At 35.7% G+C, this 18,104-nt stretch overlaps 1 protein-coding gene across 3 annotated transcripts in view; it reads left to right on the forward strand.

The window, feature by feature from the left end:
* Nucleotides 1–4,129: 4,129 nt before the first annotated feature.
* The window catches only part of LOC128237254 (DNA helicase B-like), a 41,115-nt gene continuing 27,140 nt past the window's right edge, over nt 4,130–18,104 (forward strand). The window contains exons 1-10 of one of the 3 annotated variants that reach the window (XM_052952610.1): nt 4,130–4,235; nt 8,569–8,695; nt 9,946–10,237; nt 10,624–10,808; nt 11,198–11,364; nt 11,664–11,851; nt 12,145–12,342; nt 13,698–13,847; nt 16,944–17,263; nt 17,489–17,695. In XM_052952610.1, coding sequence (XP_052808570.1) covers nt 4,182–4,235; nt 8,569–8,695; nt 9,946–10,237; nt 10,624–10,808; nt 11,198–11,364; nt 11,664–11,851; nt 12,145–12,342; nt 13,698–13,847; nt 16,944–17,263; nt 17,489–17,695 — 1,888 coding nt within the window. In that variant the 5' untranslated portion in view covers nt 4,130–4,181. Of the gene's footprint in view, nt 4,236–8,568; nt 8,696–9,533; nt 9,604–9,945; nt 10,238–10,623; nt 10,809–11,160; nt 11,365–11,663; nt 11,852–12,144; nt 12,343–13,697; nt 13,848–16,943; nt 17,264–17,488; nt 17,696–18,104 lie in introns of those variants that run through there. The other 2 variants (XM_052952611.1, XM_052952612.1) reach the window with 2 other exon arrangements.

Genomic DNA, 18,104 nt, shown 5'->3' on the forward strand with positions numbered 1-18,104 from the left:
ATCCCAAGAAAGCAAAACACATACATTAATAATAACTTAAGAAATAAAACAAAATAAAAAGCACGTTCATTGTATACGCCGTGTACCTGTTGTTGGGGCCCTTATCAAAAGGGTGGTAATACAATGACTGCTTTAACATCCCAAGAAAGCAAAACACATACATTAATAATAACTTAAGAAATAAAACAAAATAAAAAGCACGTTCATTGTATACGCCGTGTACCTGTTGTTGGGGCCCTTTTTTAAAAGGGTGGTTATACAATGACTGCTTTAACATCCCAAGGAAGCAAAAAACATACATTAATAATAACTTAAGAAATAAAACAAAATAAAATAAAAAGCACGTTCATTGTATACGCCGTATACCTGTTGTTGGGGGCCCTTATCAAAAGGGTGGTTATACAATGACTGCTTTAACATCCCAAGAAAGCAAAACACATACATTAATAATAACTTAAGAAATAAAACAAAATAAAAAGCACGTTCATTGTATACGCCGTGTACCTGTTGTTGGGGCCCTTTTTTAAAAGGGTGGTTATACAATGACTGCTTTAACATCCCAAGGAAGCAAAAAACATACATTAATAATAACTTAAGAAATAAAACAAAATAAAATAAAAAGCACGTTCATTGTATACGCCGTGTACCTGTTGTTGGGGCCCTTTTTTAAAAGGGTGGTAATACAACGACTGCTTTATCATCCAAAAGAAACAGAAAGCATAAATAATTTTATTTTTTTCTAAATAAAATATAAAGCACGTTCATTGTATACGCCGTGTACCTGTTGTTGGGGCCCTTTTCAAAGGGGTGGTAATACAATGACTGCTCAAACATCCTAATGAAGCTTAGAAAATAATTCCCTATAAGTAAAACTTTATCTTAGTGAGAGGCATCACGATCCCCCCCCCCCCCCGGCGCCTTGCTTAGAGATACGTTCATTACAAACAACAAATATGGCAGGTTTACCTGACAACTACAAACACATTATATTATATTGAACAAGAATGAGCATAGAGGGAACGAAACGATAACCGGCACCTTAAGCGACACACACGATAGTGATTCACACGATGAACGAAATACTAAGCTAACAGCCAAATGTATATAGAATATTTATTGTTTTACATATTTTACCTTTTGGAATTACCGAAACATACGAATGGAATTCATGGATTTAAGCAGGTTATCTGGAACGATGAATACCAAATCGACTATCCATTATTATCAAGCCCGGTAAACAAACATTTCATCCCTGGAGTTATGAGATGAACGCGTATAAATTGGATCTCTACTACTTTTAGTAGCTATAAATTACTGATTTTCAATCTACATTATGGTGACAAAACATTTTTTTTCTTTTCTTCTTTCGTTTTCACATGAAAGGATGAGGTATTAAGGAGTATGATGATATACATCGATTTAACCATAAATTATTAAATGCAAGTCACCATAACCTAAAACGAAACCAAATTATTTTTCGGGCGAAGTTGTCAAGAAAGAAAACCAATATCGGTATAAACTGTATAGAGACATTTTGAGTTAACAATTCTACCGATTTAAACCGTTACATCCATAGTGCTATTAGAAGTCCATGATGATTTTACATGCTATGGTGATGGTGTTGTAATATAACGCTTCTGGTCCAGGTTTATTGTTAGGAAAACAGTTTTTGATCCTAGCCCTAATTCATTCACTCACTTAAAGATATTGAAATTTTGAAAATATACATGGTTACGACCTATTGATAAAAAAGAGAAGGCACTGGACCAGGGGCTACATACCTGTGTATAGAAAGTATACTATGTATTTTTTTTAATCCCGCACATACATATTAAAATGGAAAAAATCGGGCGCAGGCCGTTTAAAAAAAAAAAAAAAAAAAAAAAAATCCTATATTATTAATCATTATTATTTTTAAAACAACCATAATAACCATCTCTATATATGTACATGTACATTTAAAAAACATGTAGGCAAAACAAGTAATGTCAACGCACTCTCTGGTCTTGAAGAATTTCCAATAAGTAAATAGTGAGGCAATAGTCGGGCATCGACAACAAAGTGGTCAGTTCATATATATATTAGAAATATTAATACATATAGTGGGCAAAAAGTCCTGTTCTTACAACACTTTCTTGTCAATGAACTGACCGTGAGTCTTGCCCATCCTTCAAATAAATACCATTCTTACACGTAAATGTTTTTTAAGATACAATGCAATATCAAATTTAAGACTGGAGAAATGAAACCATATCCAATATTCAGAGCTGTGGGACCTCCCTAGATGTCATTCATCGCAGGTTTTGCGGCATTTTGGGTAAAAAATTACTCCTTTGACGAATATCCCATCAACCGATGGGGGTAAAACTCCCCTTTTGGCTTCAAAATTCTGTTTAAGTCACACTTGGGGATGTGACGGGGTCAAGCCATAATGCAGCCATTATAGGGCGCGGGCAGACCTATATAAACTCAACAACAACAACAACAAATTAGTTAGTTCGTGCGTCGACGCGGAGTGAGAACATCAAACTAATATATAGGGAACCTTTGAAGTATCTTTTTGTACTGTTTAGGGCGGGTTCTGAACTATTGGAGGCTAGGAGAATTAAAGTGAAGCATTGCGTTACAGTCTCTAGTTTCCAGGTTCGGATATCCGTAAGGTTTCTGTTTGGCCTCTTAGTAAGTCTGGATCATTGCGATACAGACGGAACAGGGTCAATGGTTAGATTCCCCGTAAAAGCTATACACTTAGGACTGCAGGTTTTGCCGATATATTGTGATTGGTTTATAAGCGTTTTGTATGCTGGTCCAGTTTGAAGTTCGATCATTTCATAGTTGTTGTAGTGTTTCTGTTTGCGCGTTCTTGGTTTTTTGGATAATTGAACATTGATTCTTCAACCATAATAATTATTTCTCCAAGGATTGGTTTTGTAAGCAACCATTGTTAATCACTTGTATATATTACTGATTTCATACTTAATTTTTGGGACAATGCAGTCCGGAAATAGGTTTATAGTTTAATTTAAGGTAGCGTGTCCGAGCTAGCTAGGGAAGAAACGTTACAATATAATGTCATTAATATTTCACTGACATAACTGACATGTAACAGTTCTGTCAAACGTTCTGTGTGTTAGGGCATATAAATGCACCGCTTATTGCACACTCTCTATCGGATTTTATATTCGCGTTGAGCCTTAAGCAGACGGATATTGAGTTGTGTTCTTATAATGGCCGTGTCAGAAAGTACTCGGTAAGCAGTGGCGAAAACATTAAACGGTTTAAAATTGTCGTACGAGTTTTCGTCTCGTACTGATATCGAAGACAGGGATGTCGAACAAACTCGAAGTATTGTGGTAGACATATCTTCACTTGTCGTCGCTTCTCGCCGCTTCAAAAAGTCGCTCGACAATCTACGAGTTCAGCAGCGACTCTGTGGGACAGTATTACGATCTCTGCTCGAGATTCGTTCGAGTTGTTGTGAGTTTGTACGTACCCTTTCGACATGTCTTCGAGACTGTTAGCGGCCTAGATATCAGGCCAAAGATAGATAGATACTCGAACACACTCGATACAGAACTCGTAGAAATCGCTGTGAATGTCGAAAGAGTGTCGTACACAGATCGTACCGATGTTGCTTAAACTCGGGTTTCACAGAATAATCTCTTACTACTCTCGTATTCACATTGAAGAGAACTGGAGCAGGTGTCGAACTGATATGTACATAGCATTGGAATCCGCGGTCATCTCGTGGCATTTTTGGCGAGTCACCAGAACTCGTGGTAACTCGCAGATGCAAGTCGTGATAGTTGGACAGGGTTTTTAATGAAGCGGTCGAAATCCGGATCATTTGGGTTCATGTTTCCATGTGGTTTAATAACTTATATTAAGATAATACTTTGAGAATGTCCTGTCTTCATAAAACCCGTCTGATTTTTAAAATTCTAGGCGGCAAATAAATGAAGGCGGTAATTAGATCATCTTTTTTGTTTGCAGTTTACTGTCCATTAAACAAAGTTTTTGAAAGAATGCACTTTCTCAATACAATGTTGATTACCGCTTTCGTGTGTACAGTATAGACGTTTGTTCAAGTACGGGGTACGGAATAATATACGGGTATTACTGTGCTGATTTATCTAGTTACTCCCCTTAGAATTAATTTTGTAATTTGTTCTTCAGTTCAAATGGAGGAAACGTACAATCCGGTTGCTGGTATTTTCCGTGAAAACACTGAAAAGGTTATAACGATATCCATTTCAAATACAATTTACAGTATCGTTTTGAGAGATAACTCTGAAAAATATAAATGACATGTTTTAGAAATATTAAAAGAACTTTTATTTTATTTTTTTAAGACGTTTAAAACTTCAAGAACAAGTCCAAATAAATAGTGAGTTTTTGTATTGGCAAACTTGTGGCGTCTATACTTACTGCTGTCATACAATGCATTTTGAAGCTTGTCAGAGGTGGCCAAGTTATTATGATTGTGTCGAGTTGTTCCGCTTGGCATAATTGTTGTCTGTGTCAGTCAACTTTCATTTTATTGGAAAGGTAAATAATCTGTTTTAATGCATTAAATGCTTGTTTTGTGCAAAATAACTTTTCACTTACTGGTTGACATCACATTTCGGAACAGGGCACAAATCCCTAACACCAGCTAAAACATGCGTTTGTATATCGTGATCGATTAATCGATGATCTATATCACTACAAAGGCTTGCCTTGGTCACTCTTGCAAAGTTTCATCTTGTCTTGTTGAGTATTTTTCCAAAAATTGCCATTCAATGTTAATACACTTAAAGATCAAAATGTAGCACACGGGGGAATGACGTCAGAGGGCGCACGCGCATCTTTAGGTTTTGCAGTTATGTTGACCTACATTCAAGATACTTATAAATAGAAATCACGCTTTACATGTGAATTTCATGTTTTAAAAAACATCGGAAACAATAAATAACTTTGCAGCTATGTGTTTATTTAATATAGCATACTTATTAAGTATAATTGTTTGACCATGTATTTTTGCTTTTCAAGTGTTCGGTATTTGTGCCCTCCATAGCATAAATTTAAGGGTAAATTACTGTCCATAAAATGAACGATTTTCGACATAAAATTGATGAGATCATGAATCTGTACTTTGACAGATGTTGTCACGTTAACCAAAGATGTTGCATACGCAATATTAACTTACTACAACAAAAACTCTCCAAAATAATTGTGAAAAACCTCAAAAAGTGTTCGGATTTGTGACCTTAGCCAGTACATGGTAAAATATGAATATAAACCCTTATGATCAATTTCAACCATAAAATACTTCACTTAATACAATTTCAATTATTTTTCAACACCCCCAGTTTTTGCACAAACCCGTTTAGACGTTAGGGATCTGAAGAATCCCGTATAATACATCTATTACTTTAGACTAGAGGGAATGTCTAAAAGTAAAAGCTTTTATTTATTTTGCCTGAATATGTTGTTCTGTACTGAGTCTGTAGGACATTTTTTATGTGTACAGTTGTAAATAAACTATTTTCAACCCTTTTTTTCGCTGAATAATCAGTTGTAATATGACTAGATTTATTCAATGAAAAGTTACATGTTTGTACAATATACACCCCATAGCCTTCATTTTTTTCCAGCATTGACTTTAAGTACAGTACACTGCTTGCAGATCTACACTTTCCTCTGTTACTCTCAGGGATTTAAAATTAATTGCGGACATCCGCCAAGTACGTAACCTGCTTTCCTTGCTAAAATCAGCTAGGTTTTGCTGAGATGCTCGTTTTCCGTAGCGGGTTTTATTGCCGGTATTGTTGTATTGACTGCAAAAGAGAAACTCTAGTTGTATGCTTTGCTACTACCCTGCTACTGTTGAAATTAAATAATTACATTTGCAATTATTTTGTTTATGAGAATCAGTCAATCATTTCCTTGTAAAAAAGAAAGAAAACATATTCCATAAAAAAACATCTATATTTTGTATGGTTATTAATTTACCTTTGAACTTATATTCGTAAATTGTCTGTTGATACATTTAAAATAGAACACCATTGCATGCATTTGTTTGTTTATCATTGTTACGTCATACTCTTACTATTTTAAATTGTTGAGAACTTAATTGGATTGAAGTATTGAAAGTGTTTAGTACTGTGTAAGTGTGAAGTGTTTTCCTGTCATTATTTCTGTTGTGTACAAATCATTTGTTTTTTCGCATTCTAGATAATATTTTCATTGCATTGATATTATCACGTTAAACAAATATAGAGGTGACTCATGTTCCAGGGTTTAAAAATAGCTGATTTTTTTTTATGAAGGTATTGTCATAATCTATTTCCCTACTTTAAATGAGTATAATTAAGCTTCCAATTTAAATATTTTATGAAAGTTACATGGTAGGTATGAATATTGTGTTTAAAAAAATATTTAAACCATTACTTCTTGGTTGATAAATAAAAAAAATTATTATAATACGCAATCTAGTATTTTTGGCAGTGTGGAAGTCATGTGATTTGTAAATTTGGTATTGTGCGCTTTAAAATTTAGACTATTTTCGGTTGGGCATGTTTGTTATTGCGAAAAAAGCATTTATTTTAACAAACTGAAAGTTAAAAATGTCAAAAAGTTAAGAGAAATTATTTGAATATTTATTGAAAGCAGTAAGTTTCCATTATTTTAAGATACTGGGACTAAAGTCAAATGAGTTAGATATAATATTGCATTAGAACTGGACCAAATATAGACTTTTTAACTGATCTAATTATACAATAGTGTAAATTATGCTGTATTGTATTTACCACCATTTCACGTTTTATGAGCAATGAATAAGTAAACAATAGTCATATTTGAGGTAAAATTGTAAAAATGGTGTGATTAAAATTATGTTTGTGCCGTGTTGCCATGGTAATCAGGATAAAAAACGGCCCTTAAAGACCAATTAAATAAATTAAATTAAAGTTAATCCCAGTGGTAACATACTTCAACTTCTAGACATTGGTTTGTATTACATGTAGGTGCAAGTTTCAACCTAATGTCAATTTAATGTGTTACTCTGAAAATCACCAATTAACTACGGTAACGCGGCAATGGTAATTCTTCGGTCAGCTTATCAGCCTCGGAAGGTGTTAGAGCGTAAATGTTGAGGAAAGGGGACAGTGGTAAATTAGATTTCATTTCCGTGATGCTGAAATTCTCCGTCTAAAGCGCAAAGTGGAGTGTACTGTACTTGTTCCGAACCTAAATTTATTCATGTGTAGAGCGTATGCGTACTGGAGTATGCCTAGGTATGTCCCTGGCTGTCAATTCAATGGTGAATGTAGCGCAATGAATGTAAAGGCAGCCATTGGTTCTGCTTATTGTACCGTGTATAATCAAAATCTAATAATAGTCACGAAAAGATGCAGGTGTCTATCAGTGACTTCCTGCTATCAGGTTAACCTACTTAAGTTCATTGTGTAAACAATAAAAGAAATGTTTAAGAATGTATGATTGGCAAGTTTAAAATATGTTTATATGTATTTGAAAGAAATTTATTTCTGGTTGTGAAATTGAAATTGAATTTAAGCGTAAATAATACTTGATGTTTTTTTTGGCTAGGGAATGATAGATGTCGTATGGCTTAACATAGACAATAAAAAATGTCTCAATGATAAAACAGTTTCCCTTAACACCCATAATTGTGGCTAAGTTAAGTGAGGCATATGTGCACCACAGCTTTGTATGATTGATTGTACCTACTTTCTCAATTTTCAGGTTAATATCAAAATGTAAATACCCCTGTATCAACCTTTATTTTCACTAATGTAAGCCTCATTTCTAGATCTCATGTAAAAATATCATGCACATGAAGTGATGATATCACTAGATGTATAAAAATATGAGATTACAGAGCTTACCCTGGTAAGCAGGTCAAATAATTGTGTGTGTTTTTCTAAAAAAAAATCATTATAATGTAATTAAATACCATAGTTAGTCCAGGAATTGTGAATTTTGAAGAGCATCAGTCTTAGGCTCGATGGGAGCCTTTTAAGCGAAGAAGAGTGTAAGAAGCTTGAACAAGCCAGCAGCCAACTAGCCTAAAAAATTAAATTTTGGTATCTTACCTGGTACCAATATAAAGGGGGTGGAAATCAATTTCTAATTCCAAATACATTGCTGAAATAAGTGTGAATCATCTGTATTCAAATGGCACTTTGTTATCTACAGCAGTGCAGTACTATCTTAAGATCCAAGTACCTTAACTAAAATAACCGTAACTTCATCAGTTTAAATGTTCTTGAAGCAAATTATACACCATGTGAAAGGATAAGATAATATGCTTTCTATTGGAATAAATTTGTTTGTTTAAACAATAGTTAGAAAGATTTAGGGTGAGTTAAAACAGTCTGCATGGTTGTGATTCAGATTTTTAAAAATTCAGACCAAAATGACAAAAGTTGCCAATTTGACTGAATATTAACAATCCGAATCAAGCAGCCACTTAGACTGTATGACACTAGCAGCTTGCAATACTTTTTTATTTAGTATAATATTTACTCAACTGTTGTTAATATACATGTATCAAAATTGTTTCAGCATGAGAATGGGGAGGATTCTGAGGATGATGATGAAGGAGAGCTACAGTGGCTTGGATACAAGGATGTGCAGGCCATGGCAGGGGGCCACCAGCTAGTGCCTTATTCACGTACAAAGAGGTGCAAGGGTAGGGCATCACTTCATTCACTGTCATTGTTGAGGATTAAATAGGAAGATACATAGATGAACAGGGTCAGGCACAGAGGTGCAAGGTGGAAGGATAGGGCATCACTTCAATTAAAGGGGCTGCACACAAGATAGTCCAAAAATAAGCAAATACAGTATTTTCTCAAGGCAAGCGAAGCCTTGAATTGTCAATGCTAGCTAGTAGTAGGCCAATAATACATCGCTTCAATTGGTTTAAATGATAACCACAAGTTCACAACAATCATGTTGCTGTCTCATTTGTGATTCCCAATTTCGAATAGCGCATAATGGTTTCCCAGTTTAAATCATATCTGTTGATGAGTACAGTTACATGTAAATATACTGACACTATTTTTAAACTAACTTGGATTTACGGGGTAGACAACCCTAGTCAATTTTGAATTAGAAAAATGTGCAAAAAATGCAAAAGATGCATGTGACAACGATGTGCCATAAGCGATGTGATACATCAGTAAGTGAGATTCAATGTGCCATAAGCGATGTGATACATCAGTAAGTGAGATTCAATGTGCCATAAGCGATGTGATACATCAGTAAGTGATGTGATACATCAGTAAGTGAGATTCAATGTGCCATAAGCGATGTGATACATCAGTAAGTGATGTGATACATCAGTAAGTGAGATTCAATGTGCCATAAGCGATGTGATACATCAGTAAGTGATGTGATACATCAGTAAGTGATGTGATACATCAGTGAGATTCAATGTGCCATAAGCGATGTGATACATCAGTAAGTGAGATTCAATGTGCCATAAGCGATGTGATACATCAGTAAGTGAGATTCAATGCTTTGTACGATGTGCCATAAGCGATGTGATACATCAGTAAGTGAGATTCAATGTGCCATAAGCGATGTGATACATCAGTAAGTGAGATTCAATGCTTTGTACATAACAATGTCAATTTTTATGCAAGTTTTTGACAATATCTTTTTTTCTTGAATTAAATCATCTGGTGTCTAGCCCCTTTAAATAGGAAGATACAAGTACGTACAGGCCCTGGCAGGGGGTATTGAAATTACTTCAACAGAAATCGATAAATAGATGGGCATGAGGAAAATCTGCCAATACAGTAAAACTTATTATAATATGGAACAATAGCCCAAGTTCCTTTTTGACTGTTTAACTGTCATCTAAATACTTTATTACAACGAATGAATTATAAATTGTGTCAAAAATTTATAAACTTGATTTATTTCATATCAAAGGGGATTTGATAAATGTTCAGACCAGACGTCAGACAGGAGTGGCAGGTCTCTTTCCTCTGAAAGATCCATGGTGGCAGACGGTGATTTTGAGAACAAAGAAAAACAAACAAAATGTGACCGAACCAAAGGACTGGAATGCTGTATGTTATAAGCTTAGAGACGACCCACAAAGGACAGAAGAGAACCATGTACAGATGCTGCTTACAAAACTGTCAGCTGCGTATGATATGAAGAATGCAAAGGAAGAGTCATGGATTACCAGAAAGAATAATGAATTCTATGATTTTCTCAAGTAAGCTATTGAATGTATTCTAAAAACAGAACACATGAGATTTTTCTGTTGTTTGAAATACAAAATTAATGCAGAGATAAATCACTGCAAAATATGAAATAAGTCAGCACAATGGTGAGTGTCTGTCTCTTTTCACCAAGTGGTCATGCGTTCATTGCCTAGCCTTTTGTGCATGTTAGTTTGGTTGTTGTTGAGTATGCAGCACAAGTCAGTTTTCTGCAGGTACTTTAGTTTCCCCAGCATCAGATCACATTCTCCTGTCTCGTTAACTGCTGTGATTACTAATATTATGCTTCACGATCTTTGAAAATTAAGTAATCTTTTTGTGAATTTACAATTTCATGTAAGAAAATGATACATGTCTAAATTATGATTTTTGATGACAGGGAGAGGAACCAGGAGGCGTGTTTGGAGCTGGATAATCTGGAAGAACGTCTGGAATCATTCGTTTCATGGTCACACAAGCAAACGAAGAAGTCAGAGAGGCCTGATGATGAGGAAGACCCGCTCCAGGAGGGGAAGAAAATCTGTGATGAAACCAGTGTCTTTCAAAACACTGTGTTGCATTCTGGTAAAGTTGAAAGTGTATTATTTTCTTTCCTTTTATTAAATGTAATACATGCTTTAATATGATAATAATCAAAGTTCTACTTTAAAAGTAACATATTAAACTGGTTAATGTTATGATTTGGTAAATCTTATCAAACATGTTTATTTAGTGGTCAATATTTGTCCTTTAATTACTTCTTCAGCAATCATGTCATTTAAATATTTTAACTTTCCAAATGATAACTCATACCAAAATTTTATACAACTGGCTACAGAAATACAAAATAAATCTTCATCATAGTTTTAAAATAATTCTTTCTTCTTCTTTTTTTTCTTTAATCAAATAAAGTATTATTTGTTATCATCAATTTTAGCCATATATTCTTGAACCCTCCCCTGTCATGGTTGTAGACGAGATGCGGTGTATCATGGCTGCGCGGGATTTTCCCCAGTTGCTACGCTACCTGCCTCAGCTGGTGCCGGGCTTCTTCCTGAAGGTCATCACCATGGAAACCAAGTACCTGGAGAAGGTCAACACACTCTTGGAGGAACATCCGGGGGACATGGCCTTCAAGGAGGTACTGTGTCTCTGTTTTTCACAGTCATACTTTGAAAAAAGAACCAACAAAATTACATTTAACTGAAAATAAAATCATAAAAAAGTATCTGGAATTATTTGACTTCAAAGAATGCATTCATAAAATATTTTTCTTAAACAGACAAACCATTTTAAGACATATAAAAACACGTTTGTGTTTACTTTGAAAAAATTGTATTGAAATTATTTGTAATTTTAATCAAAAATCATTTACCCATTAAAATATAAACTTTAGTGCATATAAACATACCTGTAGTTTTAAGTACCAATGTTTATCAGCTGATGAAGAAACACACAGGTCTGCTGGGGTTTGAGACTTCGAGCGAGGCCCTTGTTAGGAGTGGGCTGATGGGCAAGGTTCCAGAGGAGGAGCGAGGGGCTATATACATGTATGAGTACATAAAGCGTGACACTCGAGAGAACGGCCACACCTGTGTTCTCTGTGAGAAGATGATGGATGCATTAGGGTATGAATTTGTTCTGAACAATGTGGTTGGCCTTTTCATGTACTCTTGGGTAAATGATTCAATTTTATTTTGAAAATATTTAAAAGGAGCAAATTTTGACAGATCATACAAAGCTCTATCAATGCCTTTCACATCAAATTCACATAAAGAAATTTAATAATTTTGTAGATATTTTCTACTGACACTCTAGAATGCAAATATATGTTCTCAATTTCATTTAATCTCGCAGTCAATCCATTGATAATTTTGATAAGATGATCACAAGCCCAAGAAAATTGTTCTTTTTTTATCAGTCCAACAGTACGGACCCTGGAGGAATCCCTGGAATTTCTGAACGGGTGTAAGATAACCAAGACTGTAGTGGAGGGCAGTCGACGTCTCGTCTACCTGATGACGCTGTGGAAGGCTGAACAGAAGATCGCCAAGGGCGTTGACAAACTCATTAGGCTGAACACAGAACAGCCTTGGGAGCTGGATGTTGACTTCAACAGGTAAAACCATTCAACCATAACTCTAATAAATCAGCTAATCAAAGAGTTATTGCCCCTTTGTTACTTTCTTCTTGTACGGTGCATAATTTAAAAACTACTGGATGGAATTTAACTAAACTACATACATTATGGTAAAGCTCAATGAGAGAAAGTGCAGTGTACAAGAACAATAACTCTATTCTGGCTAATTACAGAGTAAATGCCCTTTGTTACCTTTTCTTGTGCGGAGCATAACTTGAAAACTTGAAAGAACCATAACTTATCTGTTTTATAAAATTACAGAATTGTTGCTCTTTTAGTTTGTCTTTTGTTTTCAAACTAACAGCTGGATGGATTTTAATTAAACATCATAGAACTGTAAAGCACAATAAGAGAAAGTGCAATGTTTAAGAACCATTACTATATTCTAGCTAATTACAGATGTATTGCCATTTGTTACTTTACCTTATCTGCAGCATAACTTGAAAACTTCAGGATGGAATTTAATTAAACTTCATGCAGTGGTAAACCACAATGCAAGGAAGTGCAGTGTACAATAACCATCACTCTGCTTTAGCAAATTACAGAGTTATTGCCCTTTTTGGGGTTTTGTTGTCAAAATTTATTTGGACAATAACTTGCAAACTACTGGATGGAATTTATTGAAACAATGGTAAAGCGCAAGTGCATTATATAAGAAACATAATGCTCTTCACTAAATACAGAGTTATTGCCCTTTGTTGCTTTTTATGTGATAGTAGTTTAAATAATGTTAATGGAAGAACCAGGTTGATGAATACATGGAGTAGAGTAAGGGAGGTTTGATAGCGTATCATAGACATTTATAGTGCTCTTTTGTTTATTTCTCTGCTTTCAAAATTTTATCACTCAGCATATTTCAAAAACTATTAAAATTTATATATTGCTATGAAAGGGATTGCACTGCAGAAAATAAAATAATTCTATTTTTCCATATTTTTGAAAAAGACAATCCAGAAATGAAAAAAATAAAACCTCCACAGTTATGTCATTTTTGGGTAACAATTCCAAATATTTTGCTGCCATTTCTGATCAGGGTGGAGTTGGGGGTAGTAATGATAAATCACTTTCAGAGATTGCTGTATATATTTGTTCAGTTTGTTTATTGCTTTACAATTGCATAAAAAAATTTAAGAGTACCTTAAATGGATATACACATGTAAATGGCTTTGAAAACAGCTACAATGGTTGTCTTATCCCTTTGACCCTCCCTGAAGCCTGAATCCCTCTTACTTCAATGAATCATTCTCAAGTGGAATATTTGGTCTGCGATCATCTCTGTAACTTTATTATCAATTTCACCATAACTGCTCATTTTTCCCTTGTGATAATTTCAGTGATGAGTTTGAGAGTATACGTTCTGATGTGGACCAGTTAAGAGCGGCTCACCTCATTTCCTCCAAGCCGGTTGTTGTAATCTCAGGCAAGGGCGGGTGTGGGAAAACATACGTTGTCACGAAAGTGATCACTTCTGCACAGGCCAACAGGTATGGTACATAAATATTATATGTGTATCGTTCCTTTCGTTAGGTTTAAGAATGGGATATTGTCTGCCAAGGTATTATCTGCCAATTATAAATCAATGCTAATTTATTAATTTCACATTGTTCTTGTTAACCAGGTTTTCACATAGTGGTTATTAGAATGGCGAACGTTGTTGTTCGGGCGGGCGGGCGGCCGGGCGGCGTCAAACTCACCTATGAAACTGAATAACTTTAGTAAGGGTGGACATATCTTGACCAAACTTGGTCTATAGAAAGAGTTTATGAGTACCTTTCATGGGATTGTATTTGGGGTCCCTAGGGTCAAGGTCAAGGTCACTGTTACTAAAAATAGAAAAACGGTTGAAACTGAATAACTAGTTAGGGATGACATTCCTTGACTAAACTTGGTCTAAAGGAAGAGTGGTCTAAAGAAGAGTTTATGGAGACCTTTCATGGGATTGTGTTTGGGGTCCCTTGGGCCAAGGTCAAGGTCACTGTTACTAAAAATAGAAAAACGGTTGAAACTGAATAATTTTAGTAAGGGATGACATATCTTGACTAAATTTGGTCTATAGGAAGAGTTTATGGAGACCTTTCATGGGATTGCGTTTGGGGTCCCTAGGGTCAAGGTCAAGGTCACTGTTACTAAAAATAGAAAAACGGTTGAAACTCAATAACTTTAGTTAGGGATGACATATCTTGACTAAACTTGATCAATAGGAAGAGTTTATAGAGACCTTTCATGGGATTGCGTTTGGGGTCCGTAGGGTCAAGGTCACTGTTACTAAAAATTGAAAAACAGTTGAAACTCAATAACTTTAGTTAGGGTTGACATATCTTGACCAAACTTGGTCTATAGGAAGAGTTAATGGAGACCTTTCATGGGATTGCGTTTGGGGTCCCTAGGTTCAAGGTCAAGGTGACTGTTAGTAAAAATGGAAAAACGGTTGAAACTGAATAACTTGAGTTAGGGATGACATATCTTGACTAAACTTGGTCTATAGGAAGAGTTAATTGAGACCTTTCATGGGATTGCGTTTGGGGTGCCTAGGTTCAAGGTCAAGGTGACTGTTACTAAAAATAGAAAAACAGTTGAAACTGAATAACTTTAGTAAGGGTTGACATATCTTGACCAAACTTGGTCTATAGAAAGAGTTTATGGGTACCTTTTATGGGATTACAATTGGGGTCCCTAGGTTCAAGGTCAAGGTCACTGTTACTTAAAATAGAAAAACGGTTGAAACTAAATAATTTCAGTTAGGGATGACATATCTTGACTAAACCTGGTGTACAGGAAGAGTTTACAGATGCCTTTCATAGGATTGCGTTTGGGGTCCCTAGGGTCAAGGTCAAGGTCACTGTTACTAAAAATAGAAAAACAGTTGAAACTGAATAACTTAAGTTAGGGTTGACATATCTTGACCAAACTTGGTCTATAGGAAGAGTTTCTGGAGACCTTTCATGGGATTGCATTTGGGGTCCCTAGGGTCAAGGTCACTATTACTAAAAATAGAAAAATGGTTCAAACTGAATATCTTTAGTTAGGGTTGACATATCTTGACCAAACTTGGTCTAAAGTAAGAGTTTATGGATACTTTCATGGGATTGCGTTTTGGGGTCCCTAGATTCAAGGTCAAGGTCACTGTTATTAAAAATAGAAAAACAGTTGAAACTGAATAATTTTAGACAGGGTCTACATATCTTGACCAAACCAGGTATAAAGGAAGAGTTTATGGATACCTTACATGGGATTACGTTTGGGGTCCCTAGATTCAAGGTCAAATTGACTGTTACTAAAAATGGAAAAATGGTTGAAACTGAATAACTTAAGTTAGGGTTGACATATCCTGACCCAACTTGGTATAAAGGAAGAGTTTATGGATGCATTTGGGGTCCCTAGGGTCAACGTCACTGTTAGTAAAAATAGAAAAACAGACACAGGCTGTAGTTCTTCTGTCAATCATTAAAAACCTGGTTTCGTTGCATTGCGGCGTTTCTTGTTGTTTTTTTAGGGAGTAGTAAAATTGGTGCTCGAGTACTCAGACAATCTTTCGATCGTGCACTCGGGTACTCGATTACTCGGCAAAAAATTAATTTGTTTTCGGGAAAGACAAGATCGTGTATACATGCATCGTTCATGACGTATATTGTGCGTTGGTCATATTATTGGTCATTTTCATCTTTGAATTAGACTTTCATTATATACTTATGTAACAGAAAATTAAATAAAAGGAAAACAAATGTTGTTTCAGGCTTTTAATTTTGTCTTTTTCATTTCATTTTAATGATTTTAAAATATGTAAGTACTGCAAATTAGCTACAATCTAGCTGGAAAGTTAAACCCGGATTTTATTTGAGCGTCTAGATAATCGAGATTTATAATGAAGAACAATCAGAATTACAATGAACGAAAATGAATAGCATACATAAAAATACAGAACAAAATACTTTGTTCTGTATTATTGTTGTTTACCTCATTAATATTCATAATTCTTTATTTAAGATATCAACCAATCAATTGTGATAATCATTGCAAAACTAGTTAAAATACGCCCATTAAGAAATCAATGCTTGTAACGGTCACTACTCGTTCGCTCATTAGCGTCCATTGTTTGGTAAAAGGTCTCTAATTGGACCACAATAGAATTGTGTAGGTGAAAGTACCGCTATCAAAACTTCGCTAATTGACATCAGTGCTAATTGGAAATAGGGGTCCTTTGTTGACAGTTTGCAACTCTCAACTTATTTTTTTAGGGTCAATTGTGTATACAGCGGGGTTTAGAGGGACCGTAAATTGTCCTCTTGGCAACTAACAAGGTCTGATACTTTGTCTGTAAATTGTGTATTTGGTGATTTTATAGATTTTTTATATTTTTTTCCAAGTACTCGAGTAATGATTTGGTACTTGAGTACTCCAGTACTCGTTGCCATTCCTACTTTTTTTGTTATTGCCTTGTGGTTGTTGGCGCCTTGCAAAATGTTTGCTTTGGCAATAACAACAAAACAGATCCAGATATTTCATCATAGTAAACAGTAAGAGAGGAATCAGTTTGATGTACAGACAATTTGATGAGGTTAAAATTCCTATTTCATTAACAGACAGGCAAAAGGAAGTTTTTATGAACAAGCAGGCAATATTGGGATGGATGATGAAACACAGGACATGACAGATTCTGAAGTTACCCAGGGAGAGAATGAGGAACTCAGCTTCAGGGTGGGGACATGCGTAGACAACAGCCAGGGAATGGGGCAGGACGGGGACCAAGACCCTGGGTCTGGGGAGGATGGTGTGCCAGAGAAGGTAGAGCTCCTGTTGACAGCCCCAACAGGCAAGGCTGCCAACCTGCTGGGCAAGCGGGCAAAACATCCCTCCTTTACGCTACATCAGGTCATATTCAGCTTCAGGAACATGGAGCCTGGTACGCATGATGCACGTTCTTGTTAAGTTTTATTACATGATTAAATAGGTATTGTATGAAAATACTGTTGACATCTTGTTAAGTTCTATTACATGATTAAATAGGTATTGTATGAAAATACTGTTGACATCTGAATAAGTTTGATAACCCCTTTAGATTTTAGCTATAATTTGTTGATCAAATTTGATAGTCAGAGCACTGTTACACTGTTACAATGATTCACAGGGCAGCCATGGCGACATGCAGAAGTGAACACACTGGTTGTAGATGAATGCAGCCTGGTAGCCGTGACAACATTTGCCTTTCTCGTTGAGCTTTTGCAGAAGAATGCGAGGCTGCGGCGGGTGGTGTTATTAGGCGATGTGAGACAGCTACCCTCCATAGAACCAGGAAACTTTCTACCCGATACATTCTCCTCCCTGGATAGGATTGGTGAGTGGCTCACTCATGTATGAAATTCCTGGATAGGATTGGTGAGTGGCTCACACATGTATGAAATCCCTGGATATGATTGGTGAGTGGCTCACACATGTATGAAATCCCTGGATATGATTGGTGAGTGGCTCACACATGTATGAAATCCCTGGATAGGATTGGTGAGTGGCTCACACATGTATGAAATCCCTGGATAGGATTGGTGAGTGGCTCACACATGTATGAAATCCCTGGATAGGATTGGTGAGTGACCCACACATGTATGAAATCCCTGGATAGGATTGGTGAGTGGCCCGCACATGTATGAAATCCCTGGATAGAATTGGTGAGTGGCTCGCACATGTATGAAATCCCTGGATAGAATTGGTGAGTGGCTCGCACATGTATGAAATCCCTGGATAGGATT

The sequence above is a fragment of the Mya arenaria genome, chromosome 6 (assembly GCF_026914265.1).
Source record: "Mya arenaria isolate MELC-2E11 chromosome 6, ASM2691426v1".
NCBI lineage: Eukaryota > Metazoa > Mollusca > Bivalvia > Myida > Myidae > Mya > Mya arenaria.